The following is a 21,494-nucleotide window of genomic DNA, read 5'->3' as shown; positions in this document are numbered from 1 at the left end:
TCCAAAAATAAATATTCCACTTGTAGTAGCCAAACTTGTGTAAAAATATTTCAACATAGTTCAGTCAGCAAGTGGAATGCATTAATGTTTGGTGTCTAGGTTTTGATCTTGTCACTTGTGGGAAACAACAAGCTCAGCACAGCATGGAGTGGGGAGTGATGATAATCACTTCCCTTAGGGGAACATAGACTCAGAGCCTTCAGGTAGATGCTAGGGTAGAGGTGGGGCTAATGAAATAAACAGACAGCAATAGCGGCAGCAGCAGTAGAATCAGAATCAGATTTACTGCCAAGTAAGTTTTCACATACAACGAATTTGTCTTGGTGTAGTGGCACATAACAATCAAAAAACAGAAGGTAAGAGAAAAAAACAAGTATCTATATAAAGTGAGAAAAATGCAACAACCACAGAAGACAGGTGGTATAAATATATAAATTCAATGTTATGATAAAGAATAAGAAATATGTCCTATGTGAAGAGAGCTGTAGAATTTAAAAAATATTATGTACAAGATGTTGATTGGGAATGTGCAATGTTCACAGTATAAACAGTATGTGTAATATGCAAGTTTAATAATACAAAGAATAGTAATAATTGCATTAATGTAACGCACCGTGTTAGATGTGATGAGTTCACAGATGCACAGTGTAAGATCATAGATTTAACATTAATATGACGAATATTGACTATGAGTGGAATAGAGTCCATGTCAGTGGGGGTCCCAGGCCTTGTTGATGAGGCCAGCTGCAGTTGGGAAGAAACTGTTCTTGTGGCGTGAGGTTTCGGTCGATATAGATTTCAGCCTCTTGCCGGATGAGAGTGTTCAAAAAAGTTCATGTCCAGGATGGGAGGGGTCGGCAATGATCTTTCCTGCTGACTTCAGTGTCCTGGAGGCATGCAGGTCTTGGAGGGATGGCAGATTGCAGCCACCCTCTCAGCCGAGTGAATAATGCACCACAGTCTGCCCTTGTCCTTGGTAGTCGCAGCAGCGTCAGATGGTGATTGAGGAGGTGAAGATGGACTCAATGATGGCGGTGTAGAAGTGCACCATCATTGGCTTTGGCAGTTTGAACTTCTTCAGCTGCCACAGGAAGTACATCCTCTGCTGTACCTTCTTGGAGAGGGAGCTGATACTCTGCTCCCATTTAGGGTCCAGGGTGATGATGGTTCTCAGGAAGCAGAAGGACTCCACAGTGTCAACTGGGGAGTTACACAGGGTGATGGGTTCTTTCTGAAGTCCACAACTATCTCCATAGTCTTTAGAGTGTTGAGCTCCAAGTTGATTTGGCCACACCAACACAACAGATGGTCAATCTCCTACCTGTAGGCGAACTTATCCCTACCAGAGATGAGCCCAATGAGGGTGGTGTCATCTGCAAACTTCAGGAGCTTGACTGACTGGTGAGTGGGGGTGCTCTGAGGTGGTCGGTTGAGCAGCCCGGCCCCTTGCTGAGGTTGGAGAGCTGGAAATGATAGCTGGAGTGAGGGGGGATGTGTCAAGACTGTCCTTTTGTCTTTTAAAATCAACAGTAGAACTCATTCAAGTTAGTGGCAAGGCATGAGTTGTTAGTGGAGTGGGGGCTTTCAGTTTGAAGTTGGTGATATGTCTGAGGCCAGTGTTGGAAATTAATGGGGTGCAAGGGCAAAAGTGCCCCAAGAAATCTCCAAATGCCCCCAAAAGCCATGATCGAGGGGCAAAAATTGCCCCCGAGATTTTGAAAAAAATTTTGAAAAAAAAAATCCTAATCCTACATTAAGCCATCGTTTTATTTTCATTCATTTCATGTAATTTCCATTTCTGTCTCTAACACACGCTCACACAAACAGCGCTGTTGTTCACACAGTGCTGCTACCTGGCCGAGGCCATGCAATCCTGCACCTGCGGTGAAGTTGGCTGCCGCGATGGACTGGTACCTCATTAAAAAAGCTCCAACTGTTACCAAAGAAAGCAACCCAAATCCTGGGCCCATCACCAACACCTACAAACCTACAATTGAAAAATGGAAGATAGACTGGCTTGGTGTCAAAAAGGTGAATAGCCTTTGATAGCTAAAAGCTAATCACGACTTTGTTAAAGGAAGCAAACAGGTTAAAAAGTATTCATCTTATCATCACCAAACAAGCAAGCATCATCAATTTGCTTATAGTAAGTAACATTAACACTAACGCTAGACTTTAAAATCTGTTTGGTCTGGCGCGTTAGCTAACATTAGTGTTAGCAAGTTGGCTAGATAACATTTATGTTACAGCCTACATGTGAGTCTTGCTGACGGTTGGGGTGATCAGTGCCATTGACTAATGTTACTGAGCTCAGTGCACCAAGTGAAGTAAACTTTTTAGTCCCAAATCTAGAACATTTTTTCAGTCTACTAACCAATGATGCAGTGCTGGATAGTCGAGTCTATAATGTTATTTCGTCCATGCTCAAAATATCAGCTAAATTTGGAGATGAAATCAAGCATGCAAAAAAACTTCAACTGAAGTTATTTCCAGAACTGCATCAATAAAGAAAAAATATTACACTCACTTTGGCTCTTTTGACAGTACTTGTAGCTGCTAGTCTGTAATTTTGTGAAACACCTGAGGCTGTGGCATGCAATGCATCAGACGATGAAATCATCGAAGTTATATTGGTTTTGACTTGTAGGAGATCTGATTATGACATTATCACAAATGAGAAATTGTTTACTGAGGTGGTTGTGGTTACACATGATTACTGTATGCATTTTAATCTGGGCTCATTTTACATCAAAAACAGCAACTTTATGCACCAATTACTATTTTTTAAGAATGCCCCCAAAAGTTTGTAAATGACCCAATTTGTGTGGGCCCCCCAAATATTTTTTTAATTTTCTACACCGTCTGAGGGCCTTCTAGACAGAGGCCAAGTTGTTTTCTGATGACTGCTGTTGAAGTTTCTCAGAGAACAGATGTTTAGCATCTCTCACTCCTTGCTAAACCTGTATTTAGATTCTTAAAACCAGTCCTTGTCCCCACTCCTAAGCCCTTCCTCCTCTTCCAACCTTAGCTGCCTGAGTTTAGCTGTAAACCAGGGTTTATCATTGTTGTAAGTAAACCTGGTGTGTGAATAGGGCTGGGTTAGTTTCAGTGGTCCACTTCTTACATGTCCTCACAACAGGTTTAGAGAGTTTTAATTTCAGCCTGTATGCAGGAATCAGGTGGACTATGTTGTGGTCAGAGTGTCCCAGTGCAGTTAAGTGAATGGTGTGATATGCACTGTTGATTGTAGTATAACAGAGTATTCTCCTCTCTGGTCAGGCATTTAATCAGCTGATGGTATTTAGGGAGTTCATGGCTGAGATTCCCTTTGTTAAAGTCACCTAGGACAATAATAAAAGAGTGCGGGTTTGTCTGCTCCACACACGGTATCTGGCTGGCGAGCATGCGCTGTGCCTCCTGCACGTAGGCCTGCAGAGGAATGTAAACACTGACCAGAATGAATGAAGTGAACTCACAGGGGGAGTAAAAGGGTTTACAGTTGATGATAAAAGTTTCCAGAACAGATAACAGTGCTACAGCCACTGTTAATATAAAAACAGATACCTCTAGCCTTCGTTTTGCTGGGGAGCTCTGTGTTGCGATCCACTCAGAACAGCTGGAAGCCTGCCAGTTGGAAGCCTGCAGCTGCAGCGCAGAGTCCGGTATTGATCCACACAGCCAAGTTTCCATGAATCACAAAACAGAAGATGAAGAAAAGTCTCTGTTCTTCCCCACCATTAGCTGAATTTCATCTAGTTTGTTGCGCAGGGAACGCACTTTAGAGAGAAATATTCCCGGTAACAGAATGCGTAGTCCACGTTTGCGGAGATGCACGAGGGCACCATAGTAGGGAGTATTGCTGCGGATTTGAGATGATTGCCTGAACCATCCCACAGGTTTGGCTCCATTAGACACTGAAAAGTTCAACTGCACATGTACACATGAAAAGCATTATGCAAGAATAAATCGCATTGTATGTAGGAATGAGAAAATAAAAAAATATACATTTTTAGCAGTGTCAGTAGTGTGTGTGTAGTGCTTCATGTCCAAAGTAAAAAAAAAAAAGTGTATCTCGGCAATATATACATGACACATTAATTCAATATAGGCAACAATTCACTAACCAAATTAGCTAATGATGTACTGTGTGTCAAGTGAAAAAATACATAACAAATAAGGTTGATATAGGCATGTAGGGCACCTTGCAGCCTTTTCTTTAATTAATGGATAAAATAACACTTCTTTAATCTCAAATTGAGGAGGTGAGTGAATCCCACAGAGACATGGCTTAGTGCCTCACACCTGGAACCCAAACTGACCTCTTTGCCAATTGGGGATCTGACAACATGATACTGACCAAAGTTAAACACTGTGACAAAATGGCGATTGAACAGACCTCCTGAGAGACCATTTCTGACTTATAACTAAATTATGACTTTGTTTTCATTTTACATGTAACATTAAGTCTCGTGCTTCCACAAATGTATTTCATTTTTGAAGTTTAGTTTTGAATAACAATTTGAGTGTAGTCAGATTAAAGTTTGTTCTGCACTCAACTAAGATTACAAGAAGCCAGCTAAAGCCTGAATCCTCAGCTCAAACGTTGCTTTGAAGAAGATAGTGATTCTTGGAATTGGATCTTTGCCTGCTTGCTGAGAGCAGTACTGCAAACTGGGAGTTCAACCGACCAAAAGACTCTTTCCAGAGCAGTCTGAGACGGCTTGACTCCTCTTCACCGGCGGTTCAACACCGCTGCACCCACGAAGACTTGCTCACAGTCCACGGCTGAGCTGTGAGCTGTGCAACTACCAAACATCACTGATGACTCTATACCAGCCAGCTACAGTTTAATCCAAAACAAGGCTAGACCTGCCAACATCTCTGCAGCAACAAAACTCGTCAACAGTAAGGCATAACATGGCTTTGTAATCAAGGTTTGATGTCAAATAACTTTAAAATTAAAAGATAATTTCTTTAGAGAAGTTGAATTAGCTTTCCCTTAGCATCCTCTGTTGCAGTATATTAGCCTAGAGTCACACACTTCAAGGCACTATTTCTCTTTTCTTCATTATGTCAATTTATTATCATTTAAAGGCTTTATTATTCTTTTATTTATCTTATGCTTTATTGTGTATCCTCAAGACGTTTAGCTATTAATAAATGTCTTCATTGATCCAAAGAAGTTGTTGTTTTCTTTGAGCACAGCAGACAGAGGTCATTGCTTAGACAAGCACTTACGGTTATGAGACTGATTCATTGATTAAATTGAATAAGGGTTAGTGCTTCCTCCTGGCACTAACAAATTCTAACCAAAAAGGGAGGTGGTGCCCAGATGAGGTTTTATATTAATAAAAGTATTAATATTCCTATAGGCAAATACAGTATTATACTCAATTAGAGAAAGAAACACAATGTTTTTTTACAGTGTCAGAAAGACTGAATTATTTAACAAGTAAAGCATAAATAATTAAAATTATATAATTTTTAAAACCATTAGGTGACTGTATTACATTGTAGCTCTCACACAGGTGCTGTATACTATGAAAAACTGAAGTTTTTGATGAATTTTGGATGAAACATTCCACCAATGCCCAGCATTGACAGTTTATGCTTGTGATAAATGAGATGTTGTAACAAATGACAGGTTTTCTTTAACAGTGGTAGAACAATATTTTTTTTAATTTAATTTTCAGAAGCGATGTGGAAAAATGAATTCTGATATTGTCATGGAGGACAATTTTTCTTTATAGTCATGTGGAGACATGAAGAACGATGAGGATGAGGAGGAAAGAAAACTATACTGGCATAGACTTAATGAGGACAAGCTGATTAAAAAACACATCAAATCTGACAGCAGTTGGGTGCTTGATTAAAACATAATCAATAAGGTTGTTAAAATCAAGGTGTGAGATTGACAAACTGACAATATCCCTGCCACGGTGTGTAAAGTTAATCAAATCTAAAGGAGGCACCATAGGGAAATAGCACCTGGTTCATTCTTCATGCACCTATAGTCTCCTTATGTAAACACAAGCAGGTCCCTGGGACTCCTCAGTTCATCTGGGATTCAGGGCAGGACTGCTCTGACCTTGGCAGACCTACCTACAATTACACACAGACACACACTCTCAAGCCAACACACGTAATTTAGATGCACATGCGTACTTACACACTGACAAAACCATGCACTCGGCCTCTCAATCTTTCTCTCTCATCAACATTCTCCCACACACACAAACACACAGACATACACAATCACCCACTCTTGTTTGTCTGAGTTAGGACTAATAAGCAGGTGAATTGTCTGTAGAGGTTGAGCCATTTGCAGTGACCTTGGTTAACTGTGGTTTGCAGTCAGGGTCAGACGCTCAGGCAAAATGTGGACTGTGTAGGCACATGTTTGTGAGCAAATCAATGCAAGAAAAAAAAAAATCAGTTCACTTACTGTACACCTGCAGGTCTCCCTACAGAATAGATGATCTGATTAGATTGTGAAGTGACTTGCTGCATACATTTGCATATTAATGAGGCAAAAGCTAATTTTTAAACTACTCCTTATTGCTTGAAGTTAGGGTTGCTAATACCACCCATGTGCTTTGTGACAACATGTTGACGTAGATTTGCTAATTATATAGATTAATTAGTTACACTTGTGAATTTATTCACATCGCTGGGTGTGTTAAAGACACCGTGGTAACAGCAGAACAACAGACAGCTCAAGTTTAGAGTAGGAAAAAATAATATCAGCTAATGTAAGCTAAATTATGGATATTAAGCAGCCACCAAGATGACCTTGCAAGGACTTTATTGGAAAGACATGATGTGAGAGGTGACAATTATAAACAAAAATGCTCATCTCCGATACTTTTTTATACCTTTTTATACTGAATCAGGAAAGAGTGCTCATCGCACTCTTCAGTGCTTTCATATGTATAGCAGCAATCATGGCTATAAGAGTGAGAACCCAATGGTGGGAGTACAGTCAAAGTGAAACCTGCAATAACTGATATGTTAACCACTTTGGGGGAGCAGAAACAAGCTGTAACAACACTGACATATTAGCAAGTTTTAAGTTGATATGGCGAATTTGTTAGCCAACAGTTGCTTATTTACACATCCAGCAGACGCAGTGCAACATCATGATTGTTTCCACCTGATGAATGATGAAGTCCTGATGAAGTAGTATTAATTTTGGCACCTAATTTTGATTTAGTTTTGGTCTTTTGATGAAAATGTATATTAGCTTTGGTCAAATTTTTGTCATTTAATTTTTGTTAGTTTTAGTCCAATTTTAGTCAATAAAAACTAGAGACACTTTGGGACTTCAGCTATGGCCATCTTTGCTGTGTACAGTTACCATGGTTAAAGGTGTTGTGTATAAGAAGGTGTATAAGAAAATGCTTCACAGAACAAATAAAACAAACGACCAAATACAAAGAAGAACAAAAAATAAGCAGTGATGAATGGGAACAAAACCGAAACAGAGATAAAAAGACAAATCAGAACTCGCTTACTACAAGTGTTCTTTGAGAAGTGATTTAAAAGATTAAAGAGATCGCGCTGGTCTGAGCCCCTCTGGCAGGTGTTCAGAAGTCTGACTTTGACAACAAAGGTTTGGTCACCCTCAATTATAGGTTGAGATGTCGGAGCAGCTACTGCTCATGCTCATGCGGGGATGAAAGGTCTTGAAATGTATTGTGGCGAAAGTTGTAACTTAGAAGCTATCAGTAAAACACACTTTTATATCCTGTGCTATAGAAGACATCAGCAGATCATCGGGATAACAATGGCTATAAGATGGATGAACAAGGTCTAAAAACAACATACAACATTGTTGGATAGGTTTAAAATAGTTTCTTTGTCTTGTCAAATGAGCTGAATTGTTTTTTTCTTCATTAATTTCAAGTGAAGTTAATTTCAGCTGTATGTAACTTCTGACCTGGATAATTCAAGAGATGTTTCATCAGAAGCAGGTAGGTTTGTAGGCTTAATCAGGCATGCTGACAAAATTGGTTTGGTCATGTTGGCAGCTATTAACTGTGATATGTTAAAGTGGAATGGCCCTTGTTTTGGGGGCATGTGCAAATTCTTTTTTTTTTCTATCAGTCTGTAAAACAACTGAACATGCTGGGGTCATAGTTTCATTATTGGTTGATACCTGTGTTGGGTCATCTATAACCATAAAAATCTAGTAAGATCTGTAGCAGCAGTAGTTATTTAACCCCAAGAACAAAAAGTTAGATGCATTAGACCCATGTCTGTGTTAAAATGCCTGTGTGCAACTGGTGTTCAGGAGTCTCCATTGCTATGGCAACAAATGACTGTGTGAAGCTTACAGCGCTGTTTGTAATAAGGAAACTGGAAGTTCAGAGAGGTCCTTGAGTTTCTGTCTTGACTCTGACGCAGATTATCCATTGAAATCAGGTCTGTAATGTTCTCAGCTGTGTTTTCATTGTGTTAACTGACTAATAATTAGTCTTTATGTAACAGATGAGACTCTGCTGTGAAGGTGAACAAATTAGATAACTTATTTATTAGGGGTGGGACACCAAAAACAATATTACAGCATATCATGATATTTCCACTTCTACATTGTCAATACACTGGTGGCAAGTATCGATTTTTTTTTTTAAACACAGGACCACTCAGAATTGATTCAGCTACTTTGGCTACCAGAGCGCCACTACCCTCCGCCTTCTTATGGAGGTGCTGGACAGATTGTTCAGATGAGCAGCAATAGTAGATGACAGCGAAGAAGAAATGCAAGCAAAATAATGAGCCATGAGCAACTGCTCTCAGACTGTCCGTGTCCATGCTGGAAACACATGGAATCTGCTGGAGCTTTGACAGTCACTAGAAGCACATTCATGGTCCTTTGTAAAAGTTTCTGAATGGTAACTTTGTTGTAGCTGAGATAGCGGCACAGCACCTTGAGGCTGTCCGTTGTGAGTGTCTGTGGGGGAGTGTCAATACGTAGCTGTGGCCCTGCTTTATCATGTTAATGTTACCGTAATCAGCCCTGAATATCTTTTAGAGCTCTGAACACAGCACAGTTAGTTATTGGCGGGTCCATGTGTTGTGTTAACTGCCACAGAAAAGGAATAAATCTTTGGGTTATTAGCACAACATTTCCTCTCTGTTGTCTCTTATCAGACTTGCTAACACTACCAGCAGCTGTGTGTCAGAGGCACAAGCTGAGGCTTCAGTAAGCAGCGTTGTGATATTTATACTTGGCAGCATTTGTTTTCTGTGAAACTAAGGTACTGTTAATAAACATTACACATTTTCTGACTCTTTCCTGGTCTTTGAAATATTTTTATCTTCTTCAGTTATAGTATCGTGATACATCTTAGATTATTTCTTTGTGATATATCACCTAACGCAGAATCCCCTTTGTTGTGATATATATTGTTATCATGGGAAGAATACTGTGATAGCATTGTATCATGAGTTCATCTGTTATTCCCACCCCTACTATTTATCTAAATCATACTTTTTGAGGTTGAGGGAATGTTAAAGATTTAACCTAAACTCCTGTTCACTGATTGTAAAAACAAGTATATTCTCTGGATATGTAAAATATTTATCTGTATATATGAGATGTGTTGTAAAAAGTAAAAAAAAAAAAAAAGTAAAAGTAAATTTGTACCCTTTTAGATAATAAAGCAGAGAGTAAAATAGCTGTCAGTGTAATTTTCAACTAAAAGCTGAAGGATTGAAATGTTTTCTTCCTAAACACAAAAGAGAAAGCTCAACTTAGAGGGTACAATTTATTTCAGTTAAAAGCTGCATCGGTGAGCCTGAGTCAGTGCTCCAGGCAATACATTGGAATCACCTGTGTCAAAAGCTGTACTTACATCAAGTCAAATCAGACTTGAAGAGTCACCTTTATCAGTTATAATTCATGAAAGATATTATTTGAAAGTATTTTGTTGGCTTGGCTAAAAATGGCAGTTTAAAGATAGAGTGGTAGGACTCAAGATGTATTTTTTCATTAATTACATTTTATTTTTTCATGTAAAGATTGGACAATGCCAGCCCATCCTCACAAGAAAAATGACAGTATAGGTCTAAAATTCAGGCCGGCAAAAACAACCTATAGTTACGTTTACGCCATCTGTAGTAATTATGACCCAGGGAAGTGACACAGTTCATATGATGTCAATATAAGGTGATTTTACACTGATAATTTGCCTTATTAGGAGAAGGCAGGTTGAGTTGATAACTAGATAGGTATATGGCAAAAAGTGGACTTTGCTACGGGAGACTGCTGTTAGCTTCCCGTTTCCAACCAAGTTGGGAAATATTTTTAAAAAACGTGATGAGGTGTTTACTGTTGCCGTGACAATGAAGGTTGCGTAACTTTAAGGAAATAGAAACCACATTTCAAGGGATCATTTTTACCCAAACCAAGATCTTCTCCCTAACCCTAACCAAGTGGTTTTTGTGCCTAAACCTAATCAGACCTTAACCACAACATTGTCACAACATAATAAATAAGTGTTTTTAATGTTTGTAATGTAACGGTTTTGGAGAGTAGCATATTACAGTCCTGTATGTGGTCAGGTGCCCATCTGTCCTATAGCGTGCGCTGAAAACACTCATATATGTTGTTGTGGGAGTCATTGAAAATAGACCTATTCTGTTGTTGTGGTATGAGGACTAATTGTAACCACTAGGAGGTTAGAACAGGTGCAATAAATGTTTGGAAGGCATCAAGGACATGAATTTTATGATATGTGTGAAATGATGTCTGTTCAGATCTAAAGGTGAATTTGCTGTAAAACTGCTACAAGGCTTTCTGTGGAAGAAAACACAACACACCTGAGAATATTCACTACTACTATTCTTTGTTTCTTCTATATATCCTCTTTCTCCCTTTCTTCTCTCTCAGAGTGAGAACCTTCCCTAAGGATTCAGCCTTACTGGGCAGGGACACTGTTCGAGCCCTGATGTACTATGCCTTGAAGGTCTGGAGCGACATTGCACCGCTTAACTTCCACGAGGTGGCGGGAAGTGATGCAGACATTCAGATCGACTTCACTAAGGCCGACCACAATGATGGATATCCATTTGATGGGCCAGGGGGCACCGTGGCGCACGCATTTTTCCCTGGTGAGAGGTTCACAGCTGGGGATACGCACTTTGATGATGACGAGGCATGGACCTTCAGGTCACCAGGTGAGGAACATTTCTTGTGTTAGTGGTGTACATTACTGGTTTGTGTTGGAATGTTACTGTACACATGCTCTTGAATAACATTGTGTGTCTGAATCAAAATAGTAGAAAATGGAAGGATGATGAGGAAGGATGGAGAGGAATTGATGCTCTGGGAAAGTTTTCACCAACACATTTTCTTGGAGACTCCCAAAGTACTATAAAATGAGAAGATTGAAACAGCCTGTGACTAGAAAACTTAAAGAAAATGAAAAAGAGCCTGAAAACTGTTCTGAACTTGCATGCTTGCCAAGGTTTCTATATCCAAAACTAGAACGCTGACTGTATTTTGGATCCAAGCTGTGCTTCTATCCTTTGTTCATGTTCCAGATTCTATAATTAATATTTCATTTGTTAGAACTATGAATATAACATACAATGGGCTCTGATACAGGACTCAGAGAAGTGATTAAAGCAGTGGTGATTGTTATCACATGCTTATTAGGAGGTATAAAAGGCATCCTTTCATTTCCTCCAACTGCCATAAACAAACAATCGACTCTTATACACCACTGATACCCAAGTGTTTTTTAAATAATAAATGTTTACTGCTGACTTAATGATCCACCTTGATTGTTAATGAAGCCATAGGGTTTTCTCAATAATTGAGTCTTTTAAAATTGTTAATAGATGAATTATTGGGAAGGGAAAAAAGAGGAAAGCACTATGTTTAGAATGATTACGGCAGCAAAAAATTTTCTTCAAGTTATGGCAATAAAAAACTGAAAAGAACTGACAGCTGCTCCAGTGACAATCGATAAAAGAGTGATTTGGTCACAATGACACAGTGATGAGATTTCCAGGGTTATGAACACTGTTTTGTGCAGGAATAGTAGTCCATCTTTGTAGTGAGGGATTGTGGTGGAAAGTTCTTTACTTAAAGGGAACCTATTATGCTCTTCCTTATTTTCAGTAATATATATAATTTTACAATGTTGGATGTTCATATTAAACTTGGCCAAAGTTTCAAATAATGAGGTAAATGTATGTAGAAGTGATGCCTAAAATACTCTACTTATTTCCGCTTTATACAATTTAATGCTTAAACTCTGCAACATTTTAAGAGGAAATATTGTACTTTTTTTGTAAGTTATACTTTAATGTTGCTACTTTTTCAGACAGTAAGTAAAGAATATTTATTCTACCACTGGTGAGATATCACGGTGTAGTGGGTCAGATAACAAACTTATTACTATGGTCACCATAACAAAAAAATGTGGTCATGTGCAAATACTGTGATGATCACTTGATCTTAGAGAAATTAAGACACATATGCATGGCACATAGTCAGGCTCACAGGCTCACTATGCCATCCTGCTCAGCTTGTAATGTGGTTGTAGATGAAGTCCCAGCTGGTAAGTCCATGATGCATCCAGGGCCTGTGTACATCTCTATCTTTTCCTTTTTCCCTGTTAAAGATGTGAACCATATGTTACAGGACAGCAGCTCAGTGTGCTCCAATTAGACTTCCCAGCAGGCAGCAGCAGTGTCAGGGCAGGTAGAGGATGTTGTAGTAGTTTACAGCATCATCTGCATAGACAAAGGTTTGGTTAATGGGAACAGGGCAATGAGGAAGGGAGGGGACATAGGTGTGTTCTTTTCTTTTATGACCCCAATCTGTTCCTCTCTTAAACTCAGAAATGAATTAGCAGCAGTAGTTATTTAACCCCAAGAACAAAAAGTTAGATGCATTAGACTCATGTCTGAGTTAAAACGCCTGTGTGCATCTGGTGTTCAGGAGTCTTCATTGCTATGGCAACAAATGTGTGAAGCTTACAACACTGTTTGTCATAAAGAAACTGGAAGTTCAGAGAGTTCCTTGAGTTCCTGCCTTGACTGTGACGCAGATTATCTATTGATATCAGGTCTGTAATGTTCTAAACTGTGTTTATATTGTGTAATGTGAATAATACTTAGTCAGTATGTAAGAGATGAGACTCTGCTGTGAAGGTAAACAAATTAGATAACCTATTTATCTAGATCATACTTTTTGATGTTGAGGGAACATTAAAGATTTAAGCCAAACACCTGTCCACTGATTGTAGAATCAAGTATAGTCTAGGTATAACTTTAATCTGCATGTATAACACGTGTTGTCCCTGATAAATAAATGTACCCCTGTAGATGATAAAGCAGAGAGAAAAATAGCTGTCATTGTCATTTTCAACTGAAAGAATTTCTTTGAAACACATATTCTCAAAGCTGAAGGACTAAAACTTTTTCTTCCTAAACAAAAAAGAGAGAGTTCAACTTAGAAGGTACAATTTATTTCAGTCAGGAGCCGCATCAGTGAGCCTGAGTCAGTGCTCCAGGCAATACATTGGAATCACCTGTGTCAAACGCTGCACTTACATCAAGTCAAATCAGACTTAAAGAGTCACCTTTATCAGTTATAAATCATAAAAGATATGATTTAGAAGTATTTTGGTGGCTTGGCTAAAAATAGCAGTTTAAAGAGGACAGGACAGGCAAAGGATGCTGTAGTAGTTTATAGAATCATTTACATAGACAAAGGTTTGATTGATGTTAACAGGAAAGTGAGGAAAGGAGGGGACACAGTTGTGATCTTGTCTTTTATGAATTAAATTAAACAAATGTGAATGTCTGTGCAAAGAATTGTTTGCAGCCATAAATTACTTATCAGTGATGATAAGTAATTGATGATGATAAGTGATAAGACATACTATAGCGTTCACTGTGAGAGGATGCTGTGGAAAGATAAATTGTTCTGGCTGTGAGTCATTTTACCTAAATGTTCCTGCTTTCAAGGTTACTTCATTCGTTCACTGTCAAAGAGTGAAATGTATATCAAATACAACACATGAAGACTTTTCCATTTGTAAGGCATCTTCCTCTCACTTCTTGGCTGGACTGTAAAAGCACTAAAGCCTCCTGTTTCTTATGGACAATCAATGCCAGTAAAAATGATCCGGCGCTGTTTACTGCTGCCTTTGATTTTGTAACATTCTTTTATCACAGAATTAAGGTTTATGTGATTTTAGATATAGATAGTATACTAGAGACAGCGTTATTTCTATGCTATAGAAACAAGATATTGATCCTATCCCTGAAAGTTTTGCCTCTGCCCTTGCACAGTCAAAATGCCCTCAAAGTTTGAGACCGTCTACTCAAATGCCTTTAGCAATTTGGGACTTACCTCTAGGCCAATGTCCTTGCTAATTATAGAATTTCAAATATTCTATTTCTTTCAGATGCACTGGAAAGGATAATAGCTACCCAATTAACTGTGTAACTCTAAAGCAATGTGGTATTCAAATGTTTCAGACTGACATTTAGGTCAAATGACCTACTGAATACAGCACAGACAATTCTGCCTCTGAGTTTTAGTTCTACTCAGTTTGAGCCTTTGATACTGTCACAGTATACTTGTATTTTTCCTTTTTCTGTTTCTTAAACCTGCATTAACTGACTTTTTGGCCACTTGGGGGAAGCATGGAAACAAACTTTAAACACAATGTTGACATATTATCATCTCAAAAAGTTGATGTAACAGTTTCTTATTTACACATCCAGTAGAGACATTAGAATTTGCATTTATCTGGAGTCGTGTTCCTGATAAATGTAAGTTCTTCTAACTTTGTATGTGACGTCCATGAGGAAAATAAATGCTCCACTATAGTCACCAACTAGTCGCTAACTTTTGTCTTTGTTTTGTTTGACTTTATTATGTTGAGCAGGTAATATACAGTGGATTTTTAGAGCTTTTTTGCTGTAAGCAGCTGCCTGCTGTGGCTGAAAACGATATTGATGAGAGTTTGAGGAAACCAAAACAGTAAAGTTGCAGATCGAACATCCAAAACAATCAGCTGAAGCATGCTTAGAAGCCCTATAGAGCTGAGGCTCTAGGCGTGATACATTTCTGTTGGTTCGTCACTACAAGCGACTCCTTTCAAACAGAAGCAGTCATGTGATCTATTCTTAATATCAAAATATTTATTATAACAGCTGTAAAGAGACAATTTAACATGAAGCAATTCTGGATTTTTTCAGTTTGAGATATTTTGGTTACTTTTATTGTTTTGGACCATGAAGAACAGTTGATACTGAATTCTAAACAATGCTAGAAACAAAAGTAAGATTTTTCATTTAGCATTTTGTCCTCATTTTATTTGTTGGCTGTAGCTTTGATCTGAATCAAACATACTTAATGTTACAGGCAGGTGTTCTGTTTGTCAGGAAAAGCAACACATTGCCTCCTTTCTTTTTTCCTCCATTTACCCATTGATGGCGTTGAGCCAGCTCCGCCTAAATGTTCATTCTTGCTCACTGAAAATGTCTTGATTAAATTTGGACCATTGATGTGACAGTCCCACATCTCCTGTTTTGTATAGCTGCCATCCAGTCTGTCCAGTAGCTCAAAGGATCATTTTTCCAGAGCTGCCTAATTTAACACACTACATATTCACAAAAGGAGCAGATGCAGATTTCCATTTGTCTCAATTAGTTTTTGACAGGTTTTTGCATCCACTGTGCCGTGGGCATGTAAAAATCACAGAGGGGAATTGTCTCTAAATACATAGACTAGCTTAAGAAAAGGGAAAATAACATTTAATAACATTCTCTATTGGAGCCCGACCAGTACAATTGCTTGGGAGATATTATCAGCTGATTTAGTTTATCAAAAATATTGGTATCAGCATTTATGCCTCTGGATAAGTCATAAGAAACTGCAGTGCAGAAAGGCCAAAGACATGTAATTCATAAGCAGTGTTGCCATTACATAGTTCGTCCACCAGAGAGCACTGACAAATGTCCCATTCAGTACATATTTTGGTCACAATTTTTTGATTTCCAACTTTGAGGTACCTCTAGAAGATAATATATGAACTCATCTGAAGTTTTACTTCTTGGAGCCCAGACAGAGTTCAATAAACTCTGATAAATATTTCAAAGTACACATGCCATATTTTCATTTCTCTGGACACCTTTTTGATATATTTCTAAGGATTCAAGACTATTCCTCCACAGAAATATTAATATCGTGATCAGCCTTCCCGTTTGAGTTTTAGTGAGTAGGGGTTGGACTCACTACTGGAGCATGGAATAAAATCATGGCTTCACTGTACTTTCCAATAATGTAGTATATATGAGTAATAGCACCTTCACTTGGAGCTTTAAAAATGCTGGCACCAGATATGTGGGTCAGCTGTGGCTGCAGATATGGCCAGAATGTATTTTTAGGGACCTCATGAAATTATTTCAGTACCTCATACTGCAATTGTTCTACATGAATTTCCATAAAAATTGAGGCCCCTCAATGTTTTCTCTTACTCCTTTCTACTATGCTAAAGAATTAATGTTTTCTTAGGTTGAATTCATTATATTGACTGTCTGAGCTCCTGTCAAAGCTGCTACCTCATATCACTGCGAAATGGGAAGTGTACAATACTTGACCTCTCCATGGTTGTGTCTGCAAATAGCTTTACTCATATTCAGCTTTGCTTCATCTCTTGAATTGTGAAATCCAACACATTTCCAGACCTTTGATTTAAACTGAATGGGGGCTGCTGGAATTGCTGTATCATCATCCTCTGTGTTTGCTTTTCATCTTCTAATTTCACCCACATGCTCATGAACAAAAGAAGTAAATGTGTTGTTTCATCCCAGCGCTTTTAACATGACCTGCTTTAAACATCATTAAAAAACAATTGTATACCTCAAATATCCTGATACAAACACAGATTCTAGAGTCATTGGCTCCAGGTATTGCAAGGTGACAACGTTACAATGATTCACATCAAATAAAAAGGATAGCCCTCGGCTAGTTGGGCTCCTGCTTCTTTCTATCCAATATATGATGCACCAACCTTATTAAACTTTTAACCAAATGCTGCAGGCTATGTTTTGTAGCATTCTGGATACATCGTGCTGCATCCAAGGTAGAAGCACCCCTTAATATATTGTATTTACTGTGCATCTGAGTAATGAGATTTTTTTAATATAATATCTTTTGATACCCTGAGAACAGTTCCATTAGTTTGGTGTATGTTACTGATCATGCCCTCTATGATGTAGTGATATCATTCTGCTTGTCACTGTTTACCCAGAACCTTTCTTTCTGTCTTCCTCTCTCTCCTCTCTGCTCTATTTCTGTCTTCCATGGGTGTCTAACTCAATGAATCTCGTTCATCCACCCAAATCTGTCCGCTCTGACTTTGTCCGCAGGTATAAGGTATTTTCTGTCAACCTCAGATGGACTGTAAATACGATGACATGGTACCTACTTTGTTCTGAATCCCTGTTCTCTCCCCCTCAATCCCTCCTTTTATCCACCTTCCTCTCTGCACCGTGTGCTGTTGTAGATTAGACTTGGCATTTGGCTTCTGAGTATCCCAGGTGTTGTAAGCACAAGTGCATGTCTCCAATTGTCCTTTGTCTTTTGACAGAGCACAGCACTGAGTTGTTCCCAAGTCGAGGCCAACATAAGGTTAACAGAATGAGCCTAGCCGAGCCACCAAGGAACTCTAAGCTAGCTTGGCTCGACACGCTGGCACTCACATTTTTGCAAATCTAAATCTCTAAACCCCTGGTTTTGTCTTGCTTAGCAGAGCCAGACAAGGAGTTTTTGGAGGCTTTGCCTTTTCTTTTTAGTTGAACATCGAGGGAAATGTGCTTTAATAGCCTGCAGCCTCTTTAGGTGTCTTTCCACACTCAGGTTTTGATTGGCAGCCCAGGGGCTCAGGCAGTATTACCATAGTTATCTCACTACACCACACGCCTAACAGCACTCACAGCCACCAGAACTGCCTGTCACGCCTCTTAACTGACAACCTATAGAGTTCACATATAAAAGGGATAAACATGCAAACAGGGGTCATGTTGATTCTACAAAAGTCACACACTTAAAGCAGCAAGGTGATCTCTGTCAAAGCTGAAGCTGAGATTGTAGATCTTTATTAAATCTTTATCATGTCTCATTGTGGCTCCTTTAACAGTATCTTCATCTCTTGCATCACTGTCCGTTGTGACTGTTTCCTCTTATCACACCAAAAGGAAGCAGGTTCATTTCAAAATGCTAAGAGCAGGGAAGAGGAGTTGTGTCTAAGATTTTAAGTGTGCAATTTCCTTGTTAAGTAATTTACTACCATGGTGGACAGCAACGATTGTAGGGAAGAAATATTTGCTGTGTGCAGCATTCTGCAGCTGCTTGTTTGATTGGACTGACTGCTCACCTAAATAACTCCAGTTTAAAAGATGAAGAGGTGCAAATTTTGCAGTTTTCAAAAGTGCAGGGTGTGTGTCTTCCTGTTTTATTCCAGTTCAGTTTCAAGTTCAAGTTCAAATATGCATTGTTACAAAATACATGACACAACATATTTATTCATGTTAATTTAATTTTTAATTCAGTATATAAATGTTATATATCAGAGCATTTACATTTACTCATAGCCGAACAGGAGAACACATACAAAACAACACAAACAGTGATACAATAAAGAAAATACAATAAATCTTTAATAAAAGGCACACAATCACCAATTACTAATCAATAGAAGATGAATAAAGACATGTTTAAAAAAAGCATGATGATATCTTCTCTCTCTCCCTCTGTCTCCTTCAGACTCTCATGGGATGGATCTATTTGCGGTTGCAGTCCATGAGTTTGGTCACGCCATCGGCCTGGGCCATACCTCAGCCATGGAGTCCATCATGAGACCATACTACCAGGGTCCTGTAGGAGACCCTCTGAAATACGACCTACCCTATGAAGACAAGGTCCGCGTCTGGCAGCTCTACGGTGAGGAATCATCCATCCCCTGATTTGTGTGTGTTTGTGTTTGTGTGGAACAGAGAGAGAGCAATTGATGAGCTCTGTAGAGCAAGTTCATTGATTAATGAAAACATGGATGGAGTTAATTGGACCTCTTTATGGCATATGACCTTATCACATCATTCGTTGATATAGAGAGTAGCAGCGTACGGGAGGGGGAATAATGATTATGAAGGTGAGGATGAAATGCAGGGAAGAATAGTGAGGGACAGGACTGTGAAGGAGGAAGATGATTTTTTTTAAAAAGCACAGACACTTAGACAGAAAGTACACCTTTTATGTAATATATACCAAATTAAAAAGAGAAAAGAGGACAAACTGAGGTAACAACTTAAGATTAGTTCAGTATCAATTAGTTTTTCCATTAATCGAATAATTGTTTAATTTACAGAATGACAAAAAACTGATGATACCCCACATGGGTATCCAGTTGACAATGATATAAAACAAAAGCAGCAAACCTTCACATTTGAGAAGGAATTATAAACCACTGAGTTGTCTACCAACTAATTAATAGATCAATTAATCAATTCAGCACTGATGTTTTAATATGTTTATTTGATTCATTGTGACTTAATCACATATCCCTCCCAGGTGTCAGAGACTCAGTGTCCCACACCATTCGACCAGGCAACCCCTCCCAGACAGCTGAACCTCCTGTCCTGCTGGACCTCCCTGAAAACAGATCCACTGTCCTGTAAGTAGATGATCCAGTGTCCTTTTAGTGCAGCACAAAGAACTCAACTCTTCCGGTTGTCAAACACATGAAATAATCCACCTCAACCCTTTCATCCTCTTTTTTTTTGTGTCTCTTTCTCGGCTTATTCTTTTCCAAGTTCCCTCAGGCCCTTGTTGTCTCTGCCTTAGTAAAGATGTTGGAGCAGAGGCTGGGATAAATGCCCCCTGTAGATAAACACTGAAAGGCAAAGTTTAAAGTATAAAGCCTCACTAACAGCCCGTAAATGCTGCAGTGTGGAGCCTCTAGGAGAGCTAAAAAGGAAAGATTGGCTTAAGGGTGGCACACACAACACAAGCTCAAGGGCTCTTCATCTCAGGAGCATGAATGTGGTCAGTGTTATTGCAATGTGCTGATGCTAAAGACCAGCAGATTACCATAGTACGTAGGTTTTATCCTCTGGCCACCATGCCTACAAATTTAATGCAGTAACTGATCATTTGGCGTTAAAAGAGATGTTATGTAATAGCCAATGAGCAGGACAAAATAGAAAAATCACATCCTATCCAGTACAGTCTACTTTGATCATTTATGCTCTAAACAAGAACTCCTTTGTATTTTTGTTAACTTGCCATGGTGCTAATGGTATAGATTTTGATATGTTAATTACCAACTAATATAAGCAGAGACTGTTGTTTTTCAAGTGAGTTAACTGTACTCTGATGTCTCTTGAATTAATGGAGGGCAGCTTACTTAGGGAGTAATCAAACTATTGCGGTTACATTGCCAGCAATGCCCAATGCTTGCTGACCTCCATGCATACACACACATACAAATATTAATATACCAAAGACCCACTTTTCCTCATCACTCTGCCTTTTACTGCCATCATTACTCATTTTTCACCTCCTCCGTCAGGACATGATGCGTGCAAATGCTGGATTATGCTTGACAAGGGTCACAAATGCTGACCACTAGGCAGCGGTGCCGTGTTAACAGAGCACTGAATGGAGATCTTTGTTGATAATACGAGGGCTGGTGGACTCTCACTCACAGTGGCAGCCCTGTGGTGCTAATGGCTTCATCATTGGCAGGCCAACCACGTCAGTGCTTTAAATCACTTATTAGCCCCTGGGATAAATGCACTGGGGGACCTCAACGTGTCAGCGTGATAGCATTTCACCTAATGTTTAGCCTATTTAATTGAAGGAACACATGCACTTGCTTGCACACATTCAGACTCTCTCCGTGGGTGACTGCAATTATCACATGGTTGGTTTTTTTTTTTTTGAGTATGCAAATTGGATTTACTGGGTTGGAACTTTCTTAGTTGAAATGTATACCTTGCATAAGCGATGCTTCATTTTATGTCAGAACTTTTTATTTGCTAACTTTTCTCCCGTTTTCTCTGTTTTTTGATGGAAGAAAACTTTGTATTTCTCCTGTCCCCTTTGTCCTGATCTTTTTCTATAATCTCCAACTTTTCTGTCCTCCTTCCTCCACCTTTCCCCGTGGCTCATCCATCTCTCTAAGGCTGGCGCGAGATGCCCCAGACAGATGCACCAGCCACTTTGATGCTGTGGCCCAAATACGAGGGGAGGCCTTCTTTTTCAAAGGTATTCAAGCCTAAAAGGAGAAAGTGAACAAGAGAGACAGACGGACAGGCAGATGGATAGAGGGTGATAGTGAGAGAGAAGAGAGAAAAAGAGGTGAATGGAGAAGACATAAATTGAAAGAGTAAGGGACAGGGTGGCTGGGTATAGGGCAGACTGGTGGCTCCAGCGATCAATAGAAAGCCAAGTCATGTGT

General features: G+C 39.1%; 1 protein-coding gene across 2 annotated transcripts in view; it reads left to right on the top strand.

The window, feature by feature from the left end:
* LOC121886247 (matrix metalloproteinase-17-like) overlaps positions 1-21,494 on the top strand; it is a 112,048-nt gene that overhangs the window by 77,574 nt on the left and 12,980 nt on the right. For both annotated transcript variants that reach the window (XM_042396211.1, XM_042396210.1), the window contains exons 4-7: positions 10,895-11,181; positions 18,800-18,976; positions 19,604-19,706; positions 21,219-21,301. In XM_042396211.1, coding sequence (XP_042252145.1) covers positions 10,895-11,181; positions 18,800-18,976; positions 19,604-19,706; positions 21,219-21,301 — 650 coding nt within the window. The remainder of the gene's footprint in view (positions 1-10,894; positions 11,182-18,799; positions 18,977-19,603; positions 19,707-21,218; positions 21,302-21,494) is intronic.

Source organism: Thunnus maccoyii, chromosome 19 (genome assembly GCF_910596095.1).
Source record: "Thunnus maccoyii chromosome 19, fThuMac1.1, whole genome shotgun sequence".
Lineage (NCBI taxonomy): Eukaryota > Metazoa > Chordata > Actinopteri > Scombriformes > Scombridae > Thunnus > Thunnus maccoyii.
This window is presented reverse-complemented; position numbering and strand designations above follow the sequence as displayed.